At 53.0% G+C, this 21078-nt stretch overlaps 2 protein-coding genes across 22 annotated transcripts in view; both read right to left on the bottom strand.

Annotated features, from left to right (window-relative positions):
• Nucleotides 1–387: 387 nt before the first annotated feature.
• Nucleotides 388–1365, bottom strand: LOC127000563 (cuticle protein 7-like). Its single transcript, XM_050864381.1, has 3 exons — nt 1328–1365; nt 967–1107; nt 388–759 (listed from the first exon to the last, which is right to left on the bottom strand). Exons 1-3 carry the CDS (start codon nt 1337–1339, stop codon nt 427–429), a joined length of 486 nt encoding a protein of 161 aa, XP_050720338.1. The 5' UTR covers nt 1340–1365; the 3' UTR covers nt 388–426.
• A 4170-nt stretch (nt 1366–5535) lies between these two features.
• Nucleotides 5536–21078, bottom strand: part of LOC127000558 (cuticle protein 7-like) — a 59590-nt gene continuing 44047 nt past the window's right edge. For 8 of the 21 annotated variants that reach the window (XM_050864342.1, XM_050864344.1, XM_050864345.1 and 5 more), the window contains one exon: nt 14773–15042. In XM_050864342.1, the coding sequence (XP_050720299.1) occupies nt 14890–15042 (153 nt within the window). In that variant the 3' untranslated portion in view covers nt 14773–14889. Of the gene's footprint in view, nt 5667–9289; nt 9342–9542; nt 9723–9936; nt 10078–14771; nt 15223–15432; nt 15574–16101; nt 16199–21078 lie in introns of those variants that run through there. The other 13 variants (XM_050864340.1, XM_050864337.1, XM_050864335.1 and 10 more) reach the window with 10 other exon arrangements.

The raw sequence follows: 21078 nt of genomic DNA, 5'->3' as shown, positions 1-21078 counted from the left end.
TCTTGTTGTCCTGGGTGTAGGACCAGTCAGGGAGGAGCGGAGCATCCCATTGGTGACAACAGTTGTTGATGACAAGTGGCAAGAACAGTGAATCAACCCAGCCAAATCGCATCCCATGTGTTTCTAGCCGCACATGGAGCCAGGTGGCTGCAAGGTAAACTACACAATGCTGGCCAGGCAAGCGAGACTGACCGCAGGCAGCTCCTGCCTTGTGGCGGGTGGCGAGGGGCAGGGCGGCGGTGGACGGGACACTGCAGGGGGTGCAGAGGAAAGGCTGCCAAGAACCGTGTTTCCGGTGGACGGGAAGGAATAGGAAAGTAAGGCATTTGTTGTGTTTTGCGTTTATTGCATGTTTGGAGCAGCAGCAGCAGCAGTGACCTATTTACATGGATGGAAGGACGCGGGCATCGTCAGGCGTGGGCGGCATTACCCGTAGGCAGGGGTGGGGGTGCCGTAGGTGGGGGCGGGGGGGCCGTAGGTGGGGGTGGGGGTGCCATAGGTGGGGGCGGGGTGGCCGTAGGAGGGTCTTGGGGAGCCGTATCCCTGCTGGGGGTACTGAGCCTCGCCCTGGTAGGTGACCTGCGCCACGTAGCCGGAGTCGCCGTTGACGGTGTAGTCGACGCGCTGGAGGCGGCCGTCGGGCAGCTGCACGTAGTAGGAGCCCTGGGTGTCGTAGCCGTCTCGGGACTCCTGGTGGCCGTAGTCGTTGCCGGAGGGCGCGTCGTTGACGGCCCAGTCAAACTGGTACTGGGGGCTTGACTGTTAGGGGAAAAGAGGGGGGCGGTGAGTGTGAGGCAAGATGACAGGTGTGTACATGCACAGGCCTCGGACAAGTCACAGGTGTGTACATGTACAGGCCTTGTACAATTCACAGGTGTGTACATGTACAGGCCTTGTACAAGTCTTGTGTGGACACAAATAATGACAGGTGTCTAAACGTGTAAATCTCGTGGCCAGGACACTCACCGTCTGCTGGGGCTGGCTGTAGGACGGGGCGGGGGCGCCGTAGGTGGGCTTGGGGCTACCGTAGGTGGGCTGGGGGGTGGGTGGCCTGTAGGGCCTCTGGTCAGCGAAGGCGGCGGCCACGAGGGCGGACACGATGAAAAGCTGCAGAGTAAGAAGAGTTAATGAGGGACACTTGTGAAGGATGCTTTTTATTATTGGTACTGGAGGGGCTCGGGGGGTGATGGGTTGACCGTCGTGGGGTGTGGGGTGAACCTGTGGGGGGCATATTCATGGGGCTTTGTGTGTGTGTGTGTGTGTGTGTGTGTGTGTGTGTGTGTGTGTGTGTGTGTGTTTGTGTGTATGACGGTTGGACAGCCACTACCTTGAGGGCCATGTCGGAGGTCTGTGGGCGTTGGACTGCTGACTGTTCTTCCACAGCGGCCTCTTATATAGTGATGGCGACGGCGGCGAGGCTGACGTCAGGAGGGCCAGGAGGGAAATCAGAAGAGTTATTTTCAATACGATTGGAGGAAAACAGGGAGGAGTCAGAGGGAGGGAGGGGCGGAGGGGGAGGTGTGAAGCAACGAGGAAAGGGGTGACAGCGGAGGGCGGGGGCGTCGCTGCCTTGAGACGGGCCGCCGCGAGGTGAGGAGGAGTCGCCCTGGTTTTCCTGGTGGTGGGTGACGCATCTCTGGTCCTTCTTGGCTCATCCCGTGCTTCCGTGTACTGCCTGGCCTTCAGCTCCTGCCGTCGATTCTTAAGCCCCTTCTCACTGTGCCGACTCTGGGCCACGACAACACAGCGGCTCGGGGTACACGAGGTCTGGGGTGTGAAATGTGTAAGGGTCGCACATTGTCGGAAAGAGGTCTAGAAACGATCGCCTGATGCTGATTTGGCACAGTGTGAAGGGGGCCGAAAGGTCGCTGTGTTGTCGTGGCCCAGAGTCGGCACAGTGTGAAGGGGGCCCAAAGGTCGTTGTGTTGTCGTGGCCCAGAGTCGGCACAGTGTGAAGGGGACCCAAAGGTCGTTGTGTTTTCGTGGTCCAGAGTCGGCACAGTGTGAAGGGGGCCCAAAGGTCGCTATGTTGTCGTGGTCCAGTGTCGGCACAGTGTGAAGGGGGCCCAAAGGTCGTTGTGTTGTCGTGGTCCAGAGTCGGCACAGTGTGAAGGGGGCCCAAAGGTCGTTGTGTTGTCGTGGCCCAGAGTCGGCATAGTGTGAAGGGGGACCAAAGGTCGTTGCGTTGTCGTGGCCCAGAGTCGGCACAGTGTCAAGGGGGCCCAAAGGTCGTTGTTTATTCGTGGTCCAGAGTCGGCACAGTGTGAAGGGGGCCCAAAGGTCGTTGTGTTGTCGTGGTCCAGAGTCGGCACAGTGTGAAGGGGGCCCATGGGTCGCTGTGTTGTCGTGGCCCAGAGTCGGCACAGTGTGAACGGGGCCAAAGGTCGTTGTGTTGTCGTGGCCCAGAGTCGGCACAGTGTGAAGGGGGCCCAAAGGTCGTTGTGTTGTCGTGGCCCAGAGTCGGCACAGTGTCAAGGGGGCCCAAAAGTCGTTGTGTATTCGTGGTCCAGAGTCGGCACAATGTGAACGGGGCCCAAAGGTCGTTGTGTTGTCGTGGTCCAGAGTCGGCACAGTGTGAAGGGGTCCCAAAGGTCGTTGTGTTGTCGTGGTCCAGAGTCGGCACAGTGTGAAGGGGTCCCAAAGGTCGTTGTGTTGTCGTGGTCCAGAGTCGGCACAGTGTGAAGGGGTCCCAACGGTCGTTGTGTTGTCGTGGTCCAGAGTCGGCACAGTATGAAGGGGGTCCAAAGGTCGTTGTGTTTTCGTGGTCCAGAGTCGGCACAGTGTGAAGGGGTCCCAAAGGTCGTTGTGTTGTCGTGGTCCAGAATCGGCACAGTGTGAACAGGGCCCAAAGGTCGTTGTGTTGTCGTGGTCCAGAGTCGGCACAGTGTGAAGGGGTCCCAAAGGTCGTTGTGTTGTCGTGGTCCAGAGTCGGCACAGTGTGAACGGGGCCCAAAGGTCGTTGTGTTGTCGTGGCCCAGAGTCGGCACAGTGTGAAGGGGGCCCAACGGTCGTTGTGTTGTCGTGGTCCAGAGTCGGCACAGTGTGAAGGGGGCCCAAAGGTTGCTGTGTTGTCGTGGCCCAGAGTCGGCACAGTGTGAAGGGGGCCCAAAGGTCGCTATGTTGTCGTGGCCCAGAGTCGGGACAGTGTCAAAAGGGCCCAAAGGTCGCTGTGTTGTCGTGGTCCAGAGTCGGCACAGTGTCAAGTGGGCCCAAGGGTCGCTGTGTTTTCGTGGTCCAGAGTCGGCACAGTGTCAAGGGGGCCCAAGGGTCGCTGTGTTGTCGTGGTCCAGAGTCGGCACAGTGTCAAGTGGGCCCAAGGGTCGCGCTGTTGTCGTGGTCCATAGTCGGCACAGTGTCAAGGGGGCCCAAGGGTCGGTGTGTTGTCGTGGCCCAGAGTCGGCACAGTGTGAACGCGGCCCTAAGGTCGGTGTGTTGTCGTGGCCCAGAGTCGGAGCCCGAGTATTGTATGTTATTGTATCATATTGTATTGTTTAGTATTGTATTGCATCGCATTGTATGTTATTGTATTGTACTGTATTGTTTTGTATTGTATCATTGTCTTGCCTTGTATTTTACTGCTTTTGTATTGGTTAGTATTGTATTGTACTGCATCGTATTGTATGTTATTGTATTGTTTTGTCATGTACTGTATTCTATTTCAGTGTATTGTTTTCTTTCGTCAGTGGTCCGCCTCGTTTTCTATAAGGCTAATCCTCAGCGAGGTTCAGAAGCTTGCCCTCAACATGTCACGAAGTCGCCTCATGCTCCTGTTGCGTCGGCCCACATTCATCCACTCTCTCCCTCCCTCCCTCCCTCCTTCTCTCCCTCGTTCTCTCCCTCTTGTGTGCCCTTCTCTGTACCTAAGCCTCAGTCTGGAAACACTCCCTTCTCTTCTCTTCCTGTTTTTTTTTCTCTATCTATCTGTCCATCTATCTATCTATCTATCTATCTATCTATCTATCTATCTATCTATCTATCCATCTCTTCACACACGTACACACACGGAAAGATAGATAAATAGAGATGTAGAAATATAGACAGATAGATAAATAAACAGATAGGGAAATTTGGAAAGAGGGAAAGATAGATTGGTGTATAGATAGCAAGGGGTAGAAAGACAGATGAATGTAGAGACACACAGACAGATAGGTAAATATTGTACCGATCACAACTTTAATATTCACTATAAAAAATAAACTAAACAACCAACAAGTAAATGCGAACAGCTGTGATCCATAAGTAGTAACCAAACACAGCAATTCACAACAATCATGGCAACTGACTCCATACACACACACACACACACACACACACACACACACACACACACACACACACACACACATTACAGAGTATTGTGAATGGTGTTTCCCAGTGTGGTTAGTTATCTCCCTCCCCCCTTCCCCCCCCCCTCCCCGAACAATCGAGTAGTTAAAACAGGTCGCGGTACATACTGAGGGGTCGGTAGGGGTGGGGCGGGGGGGTGTATGAAATCATCAGTTCAGTAAAGAAAATGTATTTTTATTTTATATACTCACGTGCACAAAAGTCGCTTCAGCCTGCCAACAGCCTCAGGGCTGCAAGTAATGAGCTTTGTAAGAAAAGAATGATGACGATGACTCGTCGACGATAGCGACGGCGACGATAACCACGAGATGGATAACTGGAAGAAGAAGAAGAAGAAGAAGAAGAAGAAGAAGAGGGCATGGAGAGTACCCGGAGAAGAGTCCTGCGGGAGGTCGGCGTGCCCCACTTGCGGCACACAGGAGTGCCGACAAACTTCAGCCTGGAGGTGGACCTTCACACTGATGCACACCGAGCCGGAGTCTTGCAGCCAGGGCACACGTGGCCAGGGTTTGTTGGTCCGCTGACGGCCTCCTGCGTCACTTTGGCTCTTGCCATCGACAACTACCGGTTGCGACTCACTGCCTGCACGAAGGTTGTGGACGGGGGACGGACGCTTGGTGTCGGCGGGAGTTGTGCAGTGTGACCACCACCGGGAAAGGGGTGTTATTCTACGTCTGAAACTTTCGTTACATTAGACTACTGAAGAACGTTACAGTAGTCTTCAAACTAAGCCTGGCTTCTGTGGCCACACATGGTCATGATGGCTCCGTTTCCTTCTCTGACGCTTCAGTGGCACCTGATGTTTTCTTCCTCTTCAAGCGAAGAGCTGGGAGACCGTGATCTGATGGAAGCTCAAAGGCAGTCTTGTTGTCCTGGGTGTAGGACCAGTCCAGGAGGAGCGGAGCATCCCATTGGTGACAACAATTGTTGATGACAAGTGGCAAGAACAGTGAATCAACCAAGCCAAATCGCAACCCATGTGTTTCTAGCCGCACATGAAGCCAGGTGGCTGCAAGGTAAACTACACAGTGCTGGCCATTAAAGCGAGAGGAAAGGCTGCCAAGATCCGTTTTTCCGTTGGACGGGAAGGAATAGTAAAGTAAGGCATTTGGTGTGTTTTGCGTTTATTGCATGTTTGGAGCAGCAGCAGCAGCAGTGACCTATTTACAGGGATGGAAGGACGCGGGCATCGTCAGGCGTGGGCGGCATTACCCGTAAGCGGGGGTGGGGGTGCCATAGGTGGGGGCGGGGGGCCCGTAGGAGGGTCTTGGGGAGCCGTATCCCTGCTGGGGGTACTGAGCCTCGCCCTGGTAGGTGACCTGCGCCACGAAGCCGGAGTCGCCGTTGACGGTGTAGTCGACGCGCTGGAGGCGGCCGTCGGGCAGCTGCACGTAGTAGTTGCCCTGGGTGTCGTAGCCGTCGCGGGACTCCTGGTGGCCGTAGTCGTTGCCGGAGGGCGCGTCGTTGACGGCCCAATCAAACTGGTACTGGGGGCCTGACTGTTTGGGGGAGAAGGGGGGGGAGTGTGGGGCGAGATGACAGGTGTGTACATGTACAGGCCTTGTAGTACAAGTCACAGGTGTGTACTTGTATATGTGTTAAGCGTGTATACCTGTAAGTCTTGTGGCTAGGACACTCACCGTCTGTTGGGGCTGGCTGTAGGATGGGGCGGGGGTGCCGTAGGAGGGCCGTGGGGTGCCGTAGGTGGGCTGGGGGGTGGGCGGCCTGTAGGGCCTCTGATCGGCGAGGGCGACAGCCACGAGGGCTGACACGAGGACGAGCTGCGGATGGGGAAATAGTGAGGTGACGGGGGCGTGAACGGAGGCGTCTGTTGGGGGGTGAGGCCTTTGTGAAAAGATTGGGGGCGTGAGGGGACGTGTTGGTCTGGGGCGGTAATGAGAAGACATGGGGGTGGGAGGGTGGGGGGAGTGGCGAGGCACGAGCATATCGACACCAGACCTCAACCTCAAAAGTGAATGAATATTAAAAGAAAACAAATAAGTCAGCTACAAAACAATAAGGTCACGCCCCGCTCAGGAGGCTCATAAACATGCAGGTGGGGGCCGATACGAGACTTTCCCACGCCCTCTGCCGGACAGGGCTGGAGGGGCTGATGGGGGCAGGTGTGGGTGCTGCGTAGGGGTGGGGAGCCAGTACCTTGAAGACCATGTTGGGGGCTGTTGTGCTTGAGGAACTGATGGCTGTTCTGTCGCTCCGGCTGGTTATATACTCTGGCGGCGGTGGTGGTGGTGGTGATGGTGGCGTCACGTGGGCGGAGCTGAACAGTTGCTCATGACGGGAAAGTACAGGGAGAAGGGAAGTGGAGGGAGGGGGAGGTGGATTTAGGGAGGAGTCGGGAGGAAGAGTGTGGAAGAGAGATGGGTCACGGGAGGAGGAAAGATTGAGAGGAAATGAGAGATTGAGGTAGGGAGGAAAGAAGAATGGATATAGGGAGAAGAAAAGGCGTGAATGAAAGAGGGCAGAAAGAAGTGAAGGAGGGAGAAAATAAGAAAATTAATGTATGGGGAGAGAGACGGAAGGGTAATAAAGAGAGGGAAGGGGAAGGAAAGGGTTAGTCAGATGGAGGAGAGAGAGAGGATGAAAACAGAAAGATCATAAGGAGTCTGCAAAAAGTCGGAAATCCTACACAAGCATCTCCTGTAAATTCAACCTTACCCACGACCTACCTATCTTGCCTATCCATGAACTTATCCAACCTTTTCTTGAAGTCATCTCTCTTCCTCCCATCCACTGCTCTTGGTAAACTAATTCTTACTTGTGTCTATGTGGAGTCTCATTGACCTTACCTAACCTTTTCTTGAAGTCATCTCTGTTCCTCCCATTAACTACTCTTGCTAAATGAATTCTTACGTGTGTCTATGTGGAGTCTCAATGAACTTATCTAACCTTTTCTTGAAGTCATCTCTCGTCATCCCATCCACTACTTCTGGTAAACTAATTCTTACTTGTGTCTATGTGGAGTCTCAATGAACTTATCTAACCTTTTCTTGAAGTCATCTCTGTTCCTCCCATCCACTACTCTTGGTAAACAAATTCTTACTTGTGTCTATGTGGAGTCTCAATGTATCTAACTTAAACCCATTGCTACGTGTCCTGTTCGCCTCTCTTACCACCAAAACCTTATTGACATCACCCTTATTAAAGCCCTTCATCCAATCACAACCTCCAGTAAAGTGTCCTTGCCCCCTTCGCCTTCCAAGAGAATGCAGGTTTAAACATTTAAGCCAATCCTTATACGTGACGTTTCTGAATCCGTGAATCATCTTTGTCACCCTCCTCTGCACAGATTATTAGGGAGGAGACGTGAAGAAGAGAGAGGGAGAGAGAGGTAGAAGGGAGGAGGCGTGAAGGAGATAAAGGGAAGGAAGAAGGAAAGGAGAAAATTATTGCATGAAAAGAGGGAAAGGGAGGGAAGAGGAGAGAGGAGATGAAGGAGGCTTGAAGAAGAGAGAGCGAGAGAGGGCGCGTGAAGGAAAGAGATAAAAAAGAAAGATGAAAGGAGGAAATTGATGTATAGTAAGAGGAATATGGCCCAAAGAGGAGAGGGAAAGGGGGCAGTGAATGGAAGGAAGGAAGAGAGATGTGTCACAAAGAGAGAGGGAAGGAAAGAGATAAGGAGGAAATTAATATATGGAGGCGGAATTGGGGCACTGGGGCATCAATAAAGGAGATAAAAGTGAAGGTGTGTGGATACGATATACCTGCGCATGGCTCCAGTGCTCATCTCCGTCGCTTTGCTCCTTGACCATGTAGTGGGAAGGAAGGAAGGGAAAGGGAGGAAACAAGAGAGAGGGTATGGGAGAGGCGGCAAGAAGAGAGAGAAGGAAAGAGAAAATGAGGAAAGTAATGAATGAAGAGGGAGGGGAGGAAGGGAGGAAAGAACTTAAGAACATAAGAACGTAAGGAGTCTGCAAGAGGCCGGTTTGCCTATACAAGGCAGCTCCTGTACACTCAACCCCACCTTACCTCAACATCCAAGGCTTTATCTAACCTCTTCGTGTATGTATCTGTGGTATTGGCAGAAGAAGAAGAAGAAGAAGAAGAAGAAGAGGAAGAAGAAGAAGAAAAAGATGATGGTGATGATGAAGAAAGAGAGGGCATTGAGAGTACCTGGAGAAGAGTCCTGCGGGAGGTCGGCGTGCCCCACCTGCGGCACACAGGAGTGCCGACAAACTTCAGCCTGGAGGTGGACCTTCACACTGATGCACACCGAGCCGGAGTCTTGCAGCCAGGGCACACGTGGCCAGGGTTTGTTGGTCCGCTGACGGCCTCCTGCGTCACTTTGGCTCTTTCCATCGACAACTACCGGATGCGACTCACTGCCTGCACGAAGGCTGTGGACGGACGCTTGGTGTCGGCGGGAGTTGTGAAGTGTGACCACCACCGGGAAAGGGGTGTTATTCTACGTCTGAAACTTTCGTTGCATTATACTACTGAAGAACGTTACAGTAGTCTTCAAACTAAGCCTGGCGTCTGTAACCAAACACGGTCAAGATGGCTCCGTTTCCTTCTCTGACGCTTCAGTGGTACCTGATGTTTTATTCCTCTTCAAGCCAAGAGCTGGGAGACCATGATCTGATGGAAGCACCAAGGCAGTCTTGTTGTCCTGGGTGTAGGACCAGTCAGGGAGGAGCGGAGCATCCCATTGGTGACAACAGTTGTTGATGACAAGTGGCAAGAACAGTGAATCAACCAAGCCAAATCGCAACCCATGTGTTTCTAGCCGCACATGGAGCCAGGTGGCTGCAAGGTAAACTACACAATGCTGGCCAGGCAAGCGAGACTGTGACCGCAGGCAGCTCCTGCCTTGTGGCGGGTGACGAGGGGCAGGGCGGCGGTGGACGGGGCACTGCAGGGGGTGCAGAGGAAAGGCTGCCAAGAACCGTGTTTCCGGTGGACGGGAAGGAATAGGAAAGTAAGGCATTTGGTGTGTTTTGCGTTTATTGCATGTTTGGAGCAGCAGCAGCAGTGACCTATTTACAGGGATGGAAGGACGCGGGCATCGTCAGGCGTGGGCGGCATTACCCGTAGGCGGGTGTGGGGGTGCCGTAGGTGGGGGCGGGGGGGCTGTAGGTGGGGGTGGGGGTGCCATAGGTGGGGGCGGGGGGGCCGTAGGAGGGTCTTGGGGAGCCGTATCCCTGCTGGGGATACTGAGCCTCGCCCTGGTAGGTGACCTGCGCCACGAAGCCGGAGTCGCCGTTGACGGTGTAGTCGACGCGCTGGAGGCGGCCGTCGGGCAGCTGCACGTAGTAGGAGCCCTGGGTGTCGTAGCCGTCGCGGGACTCCTGGTGGCCGTAGTCGTTGCCGGAGGGCGCGTCGTTGACGGCCCAGTCAAACTGGTACTGGGGGCTTGACTGTTAGGGGGAAAAGAGGGGGGCGGTGAGTGTTAGGCAAGATGACAGGTGTGTACATGTACAGGTATCGGACAAGTCGCAGGTGTGTACATGTGCAGGCCTTGTACAAGTCACAGGTGTGTACATGTACAGGCCTTGTAGTACAAGTCACAGGTGTGTACATGTACATGTGTTAAGTGTGTACAAGTTTAAGTCTTGTGGCCAGGACACTCACCGTCTGCTGGGGCTGGCTGTAGGACGGGGCGGGGGCGCTGTAGGAGGGCCGTGGGGTGCCGTAGGTGGGCTGGGGTGTGGGCGGCCTGTAGGGCGTCTGGTCGGCGAGGGCGACGGCCACGAGGGCGGACACGAGGACGAGCTGTGGATGAGGAAATAGTGAGGTGACGGGGGCGTGAACGGAGGCGTCTGTTGGGGGGTGAGACCTTTGTGAGAAGATTGGGGCATGAGGGGGACGTGTTGGTCTGGGGCGGTAATGAGAAGACGTGGGGGTGGGAGGGCGGTGGGAGTTTCGAAGCACGAACATATCGACACCAGACCTCAACCTCAAAAGTGAAGCAATATTAAAAGAAAGCAAATAAGTCAGCTTCAAAACAATAAGGTCACGCCCCGCTCAGGAGGCTCATAAACATGCAGGTGGGGGCCGATACGAGGCTTTCCCACGCCCTCTGCTGGACAGGGCTGGAGGGGCTGAGGGGGGCAGGTGTGGGGGCTGTGTGGGGGGTGGGGAGCCAGTACCTTGAAGACCATGTTGGGGGCTGTGGTGCTTGAGGAACTGATGGCTGTTCTGTCGCTCAGGCTGGTTATATACTCTGGCGGCGGTGGTGGTGGTGGTGGTGGAGGGAGAGGGAGGTGGATTTAGGGAGGAGTCGGGAGGAAGAGTGTGGAAGAGAGATGGGTCACGGGAGGAGGAAAGATTGAGAGAAAATGAGAGATTGAGGTAGGGAGGAAAGAAGAATGGATATAGGGAGAAGAAAAGGCGTGAATGAGAGAGGGAAGAAAGAACTGAAGGAGGGAGAAAAGAAGAAAATTAATGTATGGGGAGAAAGACGGGAGCGTAGTAAAGAGAGGGAAGGGGAAGGAAAGGGTAAGTCAGATGGAGGAGAGAGAGAGGATGAAAACAGAAAGAACATAAGGAGTCTGCAAGAAGTCGGAAATCCTACACAAGCATCTCCTGTAAATCCAACCTTACCCACTTCTTTTTCTTCTTGTTCTCGTTCTTTTTGTTGTTGCTCTTCTTTTTCCAGTTCTTGTTCTACTTGTTTTACTTGTTCTTGTTACTTTAATCTCTGTGTCCATTATTACTTCTCTTTGGGCGGTGACTCTGCTTCTTCCCTCTCAAAAGTTAGGACACTTTCCCCGTCAGGAGCCCCGCCCCTGAGCAGTGTCCTGCCCCGCCCCGCTATGTATCATCCCAATTATATCATCCTCATCCTCATCCATCCCAGGCAGTACCCGAAGTCCCTGCCCCGCCCCTCAGCCGCACCCCGCCCCGCCCCTGCAATAGCGAGTCGTTGTCTGAAGGATATGTGTTGCCTGTGGGTATTAGTGAGAGTGGCGACGATGGCTTGGAAACTCATCTGACCGCACTCTTGCTCGGCGAAGGTGAATGGCGTTAGGGGGGGCGAGGAGCACCGGGGGTGGGGGGTGGGGGGCGTGCCTGCAGCCACCCCCACCCCCCTCCCCGCGACACCTCTCCCCCTCACCTCCCATTCTACACCTTTGCTTGGACCCCCCCTCCGTGACCCCCTTGCCTGAACTCACTCCCTGTTACACCCCTGCCCGCAGGACCCCTGCTACCCTCTTTCCGTTATTTAGCGTGTTCAGAAGTAAGATAATATAGTGTTTTCGGGAAGGACTTGAGGAACGGATGTAGGTGAAAATAATAAAGATGGACATTTTTATTATATCACGGTGACGAAGCTGCGACCTTTTAGCATTTAGAGAAACATAGCTTAATTCACGACTCGCAGCATGGGTTCACAAAAGGTAGGTCATGCCTCACCAATCTCTTGTCCTTCTACAATAAAGTATTTGAGGCGGTTGACAGAGATGAAAATTATGATGTAATCTATCTTGATTTTAGTAAAGCGTTTGACAAAGTTCCTCACCAACGATTGTTGCTTAAATTACAGGCTCACGGAGTAGAGGGTAAAGTTTTGAACTGGGTCAAGGCGTGGCCTAGCAATAGGAAGCAAAGAGTGCAAATCAATGGTAAAAGATCTGACAGGGGATGTGTTACGAGTGGGGTCCCACAAGGTTCGGTATTAGGTCTACTTTTGTTTATTATTTATATCAATGACTTAGATACAGGAATTAGTAGTGATGTTAGTAAATTTGCAGATGATACCAAGATCGGTAGAGTAATTGAGTCGGATCAGGACGCTAGTATTCTCCAAGGTGAACTCAACAGATTGTATGACTGGGCGGATAAATGGCAGATGGAGTTCAATGTAGGGAAGTGCTGTATTCTGAGTGTAGGTAGGAACAACCCCTCACATAACTATTGCTTAAATGACACTCTCATAAGCAGGTCTGGGTGCGAGAGGGATTTAGGGGTCTTAGTGAGCTCTGATCTCCGTCCAAGGGCACAATGCATTCAAGCTAGAAATCGAGCTAATAGGGTACTGGGATTTATTTCAAGGAGCGTAAGCAACAGAAGCCCCGAAGTCTTCCTCAAACTATATTTAGCATTAGTTAGACCTCATCTTGACTATGCGGTTCAGTTCTGGTCACCTTACTATAGAATGGATATCAAAATGTTAGAATCGGTGCAGAGGAGGATGACTAAGATGATTCAGGGGTTGAGAAACTTGCCATACGAGGAAAGACTCAAACAGTTAAACTTGCATTCTCTAGAAAGGCGAAGGGTGCGTGGATACATGATCGAGGTTTATAAATGGATGAATGGCTTTAATAAGGGAGACATTCATAAGGTTTTGTTGGTAAGAGAACCGGGTAGGACACGAAGTAATGGGTTTAAACTGGATAAATTCAGATTCAACAGGGACATAAGCAAAAATTGGTTTACTAACAGGGTGGTGGATGAGTGGAATAGGCTTAGCAGTCATGTGGTGAGTGCCAATACAATTGTCACATTCAAAAATAGACTAGATAAATTCAAGGACAGCGATGTTAGGTGGGGTTAGATACACGGGAGCTTAGGGTCAAAGGAGCTGCCTCGTACAGGCCTACCGGCCTCTTGTAGACTCCTGCGTTCTTATGTTCTTATGTTCTTATGTTTACTTTGTGGGAGGCTTGGGAACTACTTTATTATTTTATTACTTATTCTATTCTTATGTTCTTAACCAAGCTTGACCATCGTCTTCCGGCATCATCTTTTGCCTTTAAACTCACACTAATTATCGGATCGCGGCATCTTTCCTCGTACACTCCTTCACCCTAGCTTGACTTTTATTTTTAGAGTAAAAGCATCAGCTCAGAGGCATAAATAAGCATAAAAAAGCCCAGTAATTACCGCTCCTATGAAATAAAGTTAAAAATGAGTGACTTATTTTGCGTACGGTACAGCAAAGAAAAACTTGTCTTGTCGCCAAAAAAATATCATGCGTCATTTTGTGGAAACACTCACGGCTTTCATTATTATTGTTATTTTTTGTAATGTTATTGATAAATGGTGTTCGCCGATAGTGAAATCTTGTACCTCTGGAGTCGTTTTGTAATATTGCGTCCTACTAACTCGTAAATGTTTCCTGTACAGCAGTTTGCGTTGAAATTTGTTGATGAGAAACGCGAAGGTCATGTTTGTTGTTCTCTGTTAAACTTTCTTGTTCTTGTTCTTTTTTTGTTCTTGCTCTTGTTTTTGTTCCTTGTTCATCCTCGTCTTCGTTTTCTTCTCTTTCATTTTTTTTGTCACTATAAAATATATATATATATATATATATATATATATATATATATATATATATATATATATATATATATATATATATATATATATATATATATATCTATATATATATTATCATGTATATGAATGTATGACTGTATGTCAGTATCACGCCACAGTATGTTTAAAAACACGTCGGTGCTTGTGGCCGTGAGAACAGATGCTTGGCTGACACTACATCAGCAAATGATGACAAATCATCCCAAGTCAGCTCCGGAAGGATCATAGTTCCGGGAAGGAGCCACGCACATAAATACCTTTCGCCCGAGCTACCAGGGGAGACGAAGACGGGCGAGGGCACGGAACACAAGGTCCGCTCTGGGTGTGCTACTTATCTTTCGTGCGATCGCTCACATAAACTTTGTAACTATTGTGTAAAATTGTCGATACCATTTTTATACTAAAAACCTTTTAATGTCCCTGTGAGAGAGAGAACTAAAGTGAACTAAACTGAACTTGTAACGGCTCCGCTCGGCCACACATCATCTACCTCACTTAACTAAAGGCTGTTGTGTTATCACCACCTACTACAGTCAACTTGTGAAGCAGGCCGCGGTAACACCGGCCCTGTAACGAGTGAGATAACAGCTCGCGCCTTAAACTAACACGTAACACGAACCACCTTAAAAATAACAAAAAAGGTATAACAACTGTCAACGTCCTCGCCATCTTACATTTTTTTTTTTTTTTAAAGAATATGTGAATGAATGAGTTGATGAGTAAATGAATGAATGATTGAATAAATTGACTGACTGGACGAATATATGCATGAGTAAATGAGTGACTGAATGAATGCATGAATGCTTCAGCCTTGAGGGTTCAATGCGTCCAAACTCCAAGGTCACAGGGTGGCGGGGTGGGCGGGTGATATGACGGGGCTGGGGCTGGGGCTGGCTGGGGCTGGGGCTGGCTGCCGGGTGAGCCGCGTGGGGGAAGCCGAGCGTCGCGCCGCAGCCCGCGTGGATCCAGACACAGACAGCCGCAGCAGGAATGTTGTGGGAACCCCCCGAGGCAGGTGTGTGGCGAGGAGCAAGGCGCGGGGGCGTGGCTGGGCGGGGCGGCGCGGGACTTGTCTGTGGCGGTCAGTGAACGGCTATTGACCTTTATGTTGGTGAGGGTTGTGCTCGGGACGGCAGGGCGAGGTGGGGTGGGAGAGGCTTTATATTTTGTCGTTATCTTTTATTGCATGTTGAGAGCAGCAGCAGCAGCAGTGACCTATTTACAATGATGGAAGGACGCGGGCATCGTCAGGCGAGGGCGACATTACCCGTAGGCGGGGGTGGGGGTGCCGTAGGCGGGGGTGGGGGTGCCGTAGGTGGGGGCGGGGGTTCCGTAGGTGGGGGCGGGGGGGCCGTAGGAGGGTCTTGGGGAGCCGTATCCCTGCTGGGGGTACTGAGCCTCGCCCTCGTAGGTGACCTGCGCCACGAAGCCGGAATCGCCGTTGACGGTGTAGTCGACGCGCTGGAGGCGGCCGTCGGGCAGCTGCACGTAGTAGGAGCCCTGGGTGTCGTAGCCGTCGCGGGACTCCTGGTGGCCGTAGTCGTTGCCGGAGGGCGCGTCGTTGACGGCCCAGTCAAACTGGTACTGGGGGCGTGACTGTTGGGGGAGGAAGAGAGGGGTGCGGTGAGTGTGAGGCAAGATGACAGGTGTGTACATGTACAGGCCTTGTACAAGTCACAGGTGTGTACATGTACAGGCCTTGTACAAGTCACAGGTGTGTACATGTACAGGCTTTGTACAAGTCTTGTGTGGAGACAAATAATGACAGTTGTCTAAACGTGTAAATCTCGTGGCCAGGACACTCACCGTCTGCTGGGGCTGGCTGTAGGACGGGGCGGGGGCGCCGTAGGTGGGCTTGGGGGTGCCGTAGGTGGGCTGGGGGGTGGGTGGCCTGTAGGGCCTCTGGTCGGCGAGGGCGGCGGCCACGAGGGCGGACACGATGAAAAGCTGCAGAGTAAGAAGAGTTAATGAGGGACACTTGTGAAGGATGCTTTTTATTATTGGTACTGGAGGGGCTCGGGGGGTGATTGGAAGACCGTCGTGGGGTGTGGGGTGAACCTGTGGGGGGCATATACATGGGGCTTTGGGTGGTGTGTAATTATGATAGGTTTATTAATGTAAGGCAGCCGTCAGGCTGAAAATATACAAATTAAAAATACAAGAAACTAATAGTAAATAGGCTGCACTAGAGGGAGGGAGAGGGTGGGGGGTGGTTTGTTAGATCTAAAAATAGAGACATAAGGGAGAGGGAGGGTGGTGTGAAGGGGGAACTTAGAGGGGTAGCGGCGAGGTGCTAAACTCCACCGCGGCCCTTTGGGTTTGACTGTCACTGGGCATTGTTTATCATCCGCACCATCGCGGGCACTGCGCTACGTTTGTAACGGTCGGTGTGTGTGTGTGTGTGTGTGTGTGTGTGTGTGTGTGTGTGTGTGTGTGTGTGTGTGTGTGTGTGTGTGAGGGTTGGACAGCCACTACCTTGAGGGCCATGTCGGAGGTCTGTGGGCGTTGGACTGCTGACTGTTCTTCCTCAGCGGCCTCTTATATAGTGATGGCGACGGCGGCGAGGCTGACGTCAGGAGGGCCGGGAGGGAAAGCAGAAGAGTTATTTTCAATACGCAGTGAAGGAAAACAGGGAGGAGTCAGAGGGAGGGAGGGGCGGAGGGGGAGGTGTGAAGCAACGATGAAAGAGGTGACAGCGGAGGGCGGGGTTGATGCGGCCTTGAGACGGGCCGCCGCGAGGTGAGGAGGAGTCGCCCTTGGTTTCCTGGTTGTGGGTCACGCATCTCTGGTCCTTCTTGGCTCATCCCGTGCTTCCGTGTACTGCCTGGCCTTCTGCTTCGGCCCTCGATTCTTAAGCCCCTTCACACTGTGCCGACTCTGGGCCACGACAACCCAGCGGCTCGTGGTATACGAGGTCTGGGGTGTGAAATGTTGATGATTAAGGGTCGCACATGGTCGGCAAGAGGTCTAGAAACGATCGCCTGATGCTGATTTTGCACATTGTGAAGGGGGCCCAAAGGTCGCTGTGTTGTCGTGGCCCAGAGTCGGCGCAGTGTGAAGGGGGCCCAATGGTCGCTGTGTTGTCGTGGCCCAGAGTCGGCGCTGTGTGAAGGGGGCCCAAAGGTCGTTGTGTTGTCGTGGCCCAGAGTCGGCGCAGTGTGAAGGGGTCCCAAAGGTCGTTGTGTTGTCGTGGCCCAGAGTCGGCACAGTGTGAAGGGGTCCCAAAGGTCGTTGTGTTGTCGTGGCCCAGAGTCGGCACAGTGTGAAGGGGGCCCAAAGGTTGTTGTGTTGTCGTGGCCCACAGTCGGCACAGTGTGAAGGGGTCCCAAAGGTCGCTGTGTTGTCGTGGCCCAGAGTCGGCACATTGTGAAGGGGTCCCAAAGGTCGCTGTGTTGTCGTGGCCCAGAGTCGGCACAGTGTGAAGGGGTCCCAAAGGTCGTTGTGTTGTCGTGGTCCAGAGTCGGCACAGTGTGAAGGGGGCCCAAAGGTCGCTGTTTTGTCGTGACCCAGAGTCGGCACATTGTGAAGGGGTCCCAAAGGGCGCTGTGTTGTCGTGGCCCAGAGTCGGCACAGTGTGAAGGGGGCCTAAAGGTCGTTGTGTTGTCGTGGTCCAGAGTCGGCACAGTGTGAAGTCCTCCCAAAGGTCGTTGTGTTGTCGTGGCCTAGAGTCGGCACAGTGTGAAGGGGTCCCAAAGGTCGTTGTGTTGTCGTGGCCCAGAGTCGGCACAGTGTGAACGGGGCCCAAAGGTTGTTGTGTTGTCGTGGCCCAGAGTCGGCACAGTGTCAAGGGGGCCCAAAGGTCGTTGTGTTGTCGTGGCCCAGAGTCGGCACAGTGTCAAGGGGGCCCAAAGGTCGTTGTGTTGTCGTGGCCCAGAGTCGGCACAGTGTGAAGGGGTCCCAAAGGTCGCTGTGTTGTCGTGTCCCAGAGTCGGCACAGTGTGAAGGGGGCCCAAAGGTCGCTGTGTTGTTGTGGCCCAGAGTCGGCACAGTGTGAACGGGGCGTAAAGGTCGCTGTGTTGTCGTGGCCCAGAGTCGGCACCATGTGAACGGGGCGTAAAGGTCGCTGTGTTGTCGTGGCCCAGAGTCGGCGCAGTGTGAAGGGGGCCTAAAGGTCGCTGTGTTGTCGTGGCCCAGAGTCGGCACAGTGTGAAGGGGTCCTAAAGGTCGCTCTGTTGTCGTGGCCCAGAGTCGGCACAGTGTGAAGGGGGCGTAAAGGTCGTTGTGTTGTCGTGGCCCAGAGTCGGCACAGTGTGAACGGGGCCTAAAGGTCGCTGTGTTGTCGTGGAACAGAGTCGGCGCCGTGTGAAGGGGGCCTAAAGGTCGCTGTGTTGTCGTGGCCCAGAGTCGGCACAGTGTGAAGGGGGCCTAAAGGTCGCTGTGTTGTCGTGGCCCAGAGTCGGCGCCGTGTGAAGGGGGCCTAAAGGTCGCTGTGTTGTCGTGGCCCAGAGTCGGCACAGTGTGAAGGGGGCCTAAAGGTCGCTGTGTTGTCGTGGCCCAGAGTCGGCACAGTGTGAAGGGGGCCTAAAGGTCGCTGTGTTGTCGTGGCCCAGAGTCGGCACAGTGTGAAGGGGGCCTAAAGGTCGCTGTGTTGTCGTGGCCCAGAGTCGGCACAGTGTGAACGGGGCCTAAAGGTCGCTGTGTTGTCGTGGCCCAGAGTCGGCACAGTGTGAACGGGGCCTAAAGGTCGCTGTGTTGTCGTGGCCCAGAGTCGGCACAGTGTGAAAGGGTCCCAAAGGTCTCTGTGTTTTCGTGGCCCAGAGTCGGCACAGTGTGAAGGGGTCCCAAAGGTCGCTGTGTTGTCGTGGCCCAGAGTCGGCACAGTGTGAAGTGGTCCCAAAGGTCGCTGTGTTGTTGTGGCCCAGAGTCGGCACAGTGTGAAGGGGTCCCAAAGGTCGCTGTGTTGTCGTGGCCCAGAGTCGGCACAGTGTGAAGGGGTCCCAAAGGTGGCTGTGTTGTCGTGGCCCAGAGTCGGCACAGTGTGAACGGGGCCTAAGGGTCGTTGTTGTGTCGTGGCCCAGAGTCGGTACAGTGTGAACGGGGCCTAAAGGTTGCTGTGTTGTCGTGGCCCAGAGTCGGCGCTGTGTGAACGGGGCCTAAAGGTCGCTGTGTTGTTGTGGCCCAGAGTCGGCACAGTGTGAACGGGGCCTAAAGGTCGCTGTGTTGTCGTGGCCCAGAGTCAGCACAGTGTGAACGGGGCCTAAAGGTCGCTGTTTTGTCGTCGCCCAGAGTCGGCACAGTGTGAAGGTGGCCTAAAGGTCGCTGTGTTGTCGTGGCCCAGAGTCGGCACAGTGTGAAGGGGGCCTAAAGGTCGCTGTGTTGTCGTGGCCCAGAGTCAGCGCCGTGTGAAGGGGGCCTAAAGGTCGCTGTGTTGTCGTGGCCCAGAGTCGGCACAGTGTGAAGGGGGCCTAAAGGTCGCTGTGTTGTCGTGGCCCAGAGTCGGCACAGTGTGTAGGGGGCCCGAAGGTCGCTGTGTTGTCGTGGCCCAGAGTCGGCACAGTGTGAAGGGGGCCTAAAGGTCGCTGTGTTGTCGTGGCCCAGAGTCGGCACAGTGTGAACGGGTCCTAAAGGTCATTGTGTTGTCGTGGCCCAGAGTCGGCGCAGTGTGAACGGGGCCTAAAGGTCGCTGTGTTGTCGTGGCCCAGAGTCGGCACAGTGTGAAAGGATCCCAAAGGTCGCTGTGTTGTCGTGGCCCAGAGTCGGCACAGTGTGAAGGGGTCCCAAAGGTCGCTTTGTTGTCGTGGCCCAGAGTCGGCACAGTGTGAAGGGGTCCCAAAGGTCGCTGTGTTGTTGTGGCCCAGAGTCGGCACAGTGTGAAGGGGTCCCAAAGGTCGCTGTGTTGTCGTGGCCCAGAGTCGGCACAGTGTGAAGGGGTCCCAAAGGTCGCTGTGTTGTCGTGGCCCAGACTCGGCACAGTGTGAACGGGGCCTAAGGGTCGTTGTTGTGTCGTGGCCCAGAGTCGGCACAGTGTGAACGGGGCCTAAAGGTCGCTGTGTTGTTGTGACCCACTGTCGGCACAGTGTGAAGGGGGCCTAAAGGTCGCTGTGTTGTTGTGCCCCACTGTCGGCACAGTGTGAACGGGGCCTAAAGGTCGCTGTGTTGTCGTGGCCCAGAGTCGGCACAGTGTGAACGGGGCCTAAAGGTCGCTGTGTTGTCGTGGCCCAGAGTCAGCACAGTGTGAACGGGGCCTAAAGGTCGCTGTTTTGTCGCGGCCCAGAGTCGGCACAGTGTGAAGGGGGCCTAAAGGTCGTTGTGTTGTCGTGGCCCAGAGTCGGCACAGTGTGAAGGGGGCCTAAAGGTCGCTGTGTTGTCGTGGCCCAGAGTCGGCACAGTGTGATCGGGGCCTTACTCTTCGTCTTACTTTTACTGCTACTCCTACTTTTACTTTTTCTCTTTTACTTTTACTTCTCTTTTACTTTTACCCTCTTACTCTTATCCTTATGTTCTTGCCCTCACTCATATGCTCTTACTCTAATATCTATACTTCTACTTTTTTATGCTTACTCTTATATTCTTCCGGCTATTCTTACTCTTCCTTTTATTGATTTCTACTCCTTCCATACCTCTTAATTACACTCAGTTTTCGCATTGTTCTGATCCCCTTCCTCTTCCTCTTCTGTTCATCTTTCTCTGTATTTCATTACATTCCACTCCTTCTCTTGTCTTTCGATATCACTCAACCCTTTTTTCATGATACTGTTCCTTTTATTCTTCCTTTCTTTACCTTCCACTCCTTCCCCAGCCTTTATATTTCAGTAAAGTATTTTTGCATGCTCAATACCTCTTCCTCCTCCTCATCTTCCTTTTTTCTTCTTCCTCAGGGTTTTCAGTATCATTCAACGAACATATTGCGTGAACCCTTACCTTTTAATTTTCCTTCCACTGCTTCGTCCTTTCTCCTTCCTCAGACAACTCATTTTGCAGCGTCTTATCCTTTTTTCTCACTCTTCCTCTCTCTTCTTTCTTTTCCCTCTGCAACGTTTCATTTTTCACTTGCTAACACGAACACAACATTTCATCTCTTCCCATTTGATTTTCCATGTTTCTTTCCCTCCTACTCTTACCATTCTCTACAAAAACACTTCTGCCTCAAGCATTCACTCACTCAAATACTACAAGAGCATTACTTCACTTCTAACACCACCGATATCAGCTTTAATGGTTCAGTCGGTAGCCCTTCGATGTTTGATTTTCCTCGTTTCTTTCCCTATTAAGTCTCCTCAACCCATCGACATAACTTACAACAAATACTAACAGCATTTCTTCACATCAAACAGCTTATCCGATTTCTGTTTTGATGTCTTGAGTCAATAGCCTTTCGATGTCTGAGTTAGCATACAGTTTTGGGTGCCGCGAGCTATTGTTATTCTGCTCTGTGCTCTGTTTTTCTTTCATGATCATTAACGTTTCTCAGTCTCGCTTTCACCCTCAAGGCCGTGACCTCATCGTGCTAGA

Source organism: Eriocheir sinensis, chromosome 19 (genome assembly GCF_024679095.1).
Source record: "Eriocheir sinensis breed Jianghai 21 chromosome 19, ASM2467909v1, whole genome shotgun sequence".
Classification (NCBI taxonomy): domain Eukaryota; kingdom Metazoa; phylum Arthropoda; class Malacostraca; order Decapoda; family Varunidae; genus Eriocheir; species Eriocheir sinensis.
The sequence above is the reverse complement of the archived record's forward strand: the minus strand, read 5'-3'. Positions and strand labels throughout refer to the sequence as shown.

Bases quoted from the DNA above. Each gene is read 5' to 3' on its own strand.
- LOC127000563 (XM_050864381.1), bottom strand. The intron at 760-966 runs GTGAGTGTCCTG...TTCCCCTAACAG, and splicing joins ACAGCCAGCCCCAGCAGACG to TCAAGCCCCCAGTACCAGTT.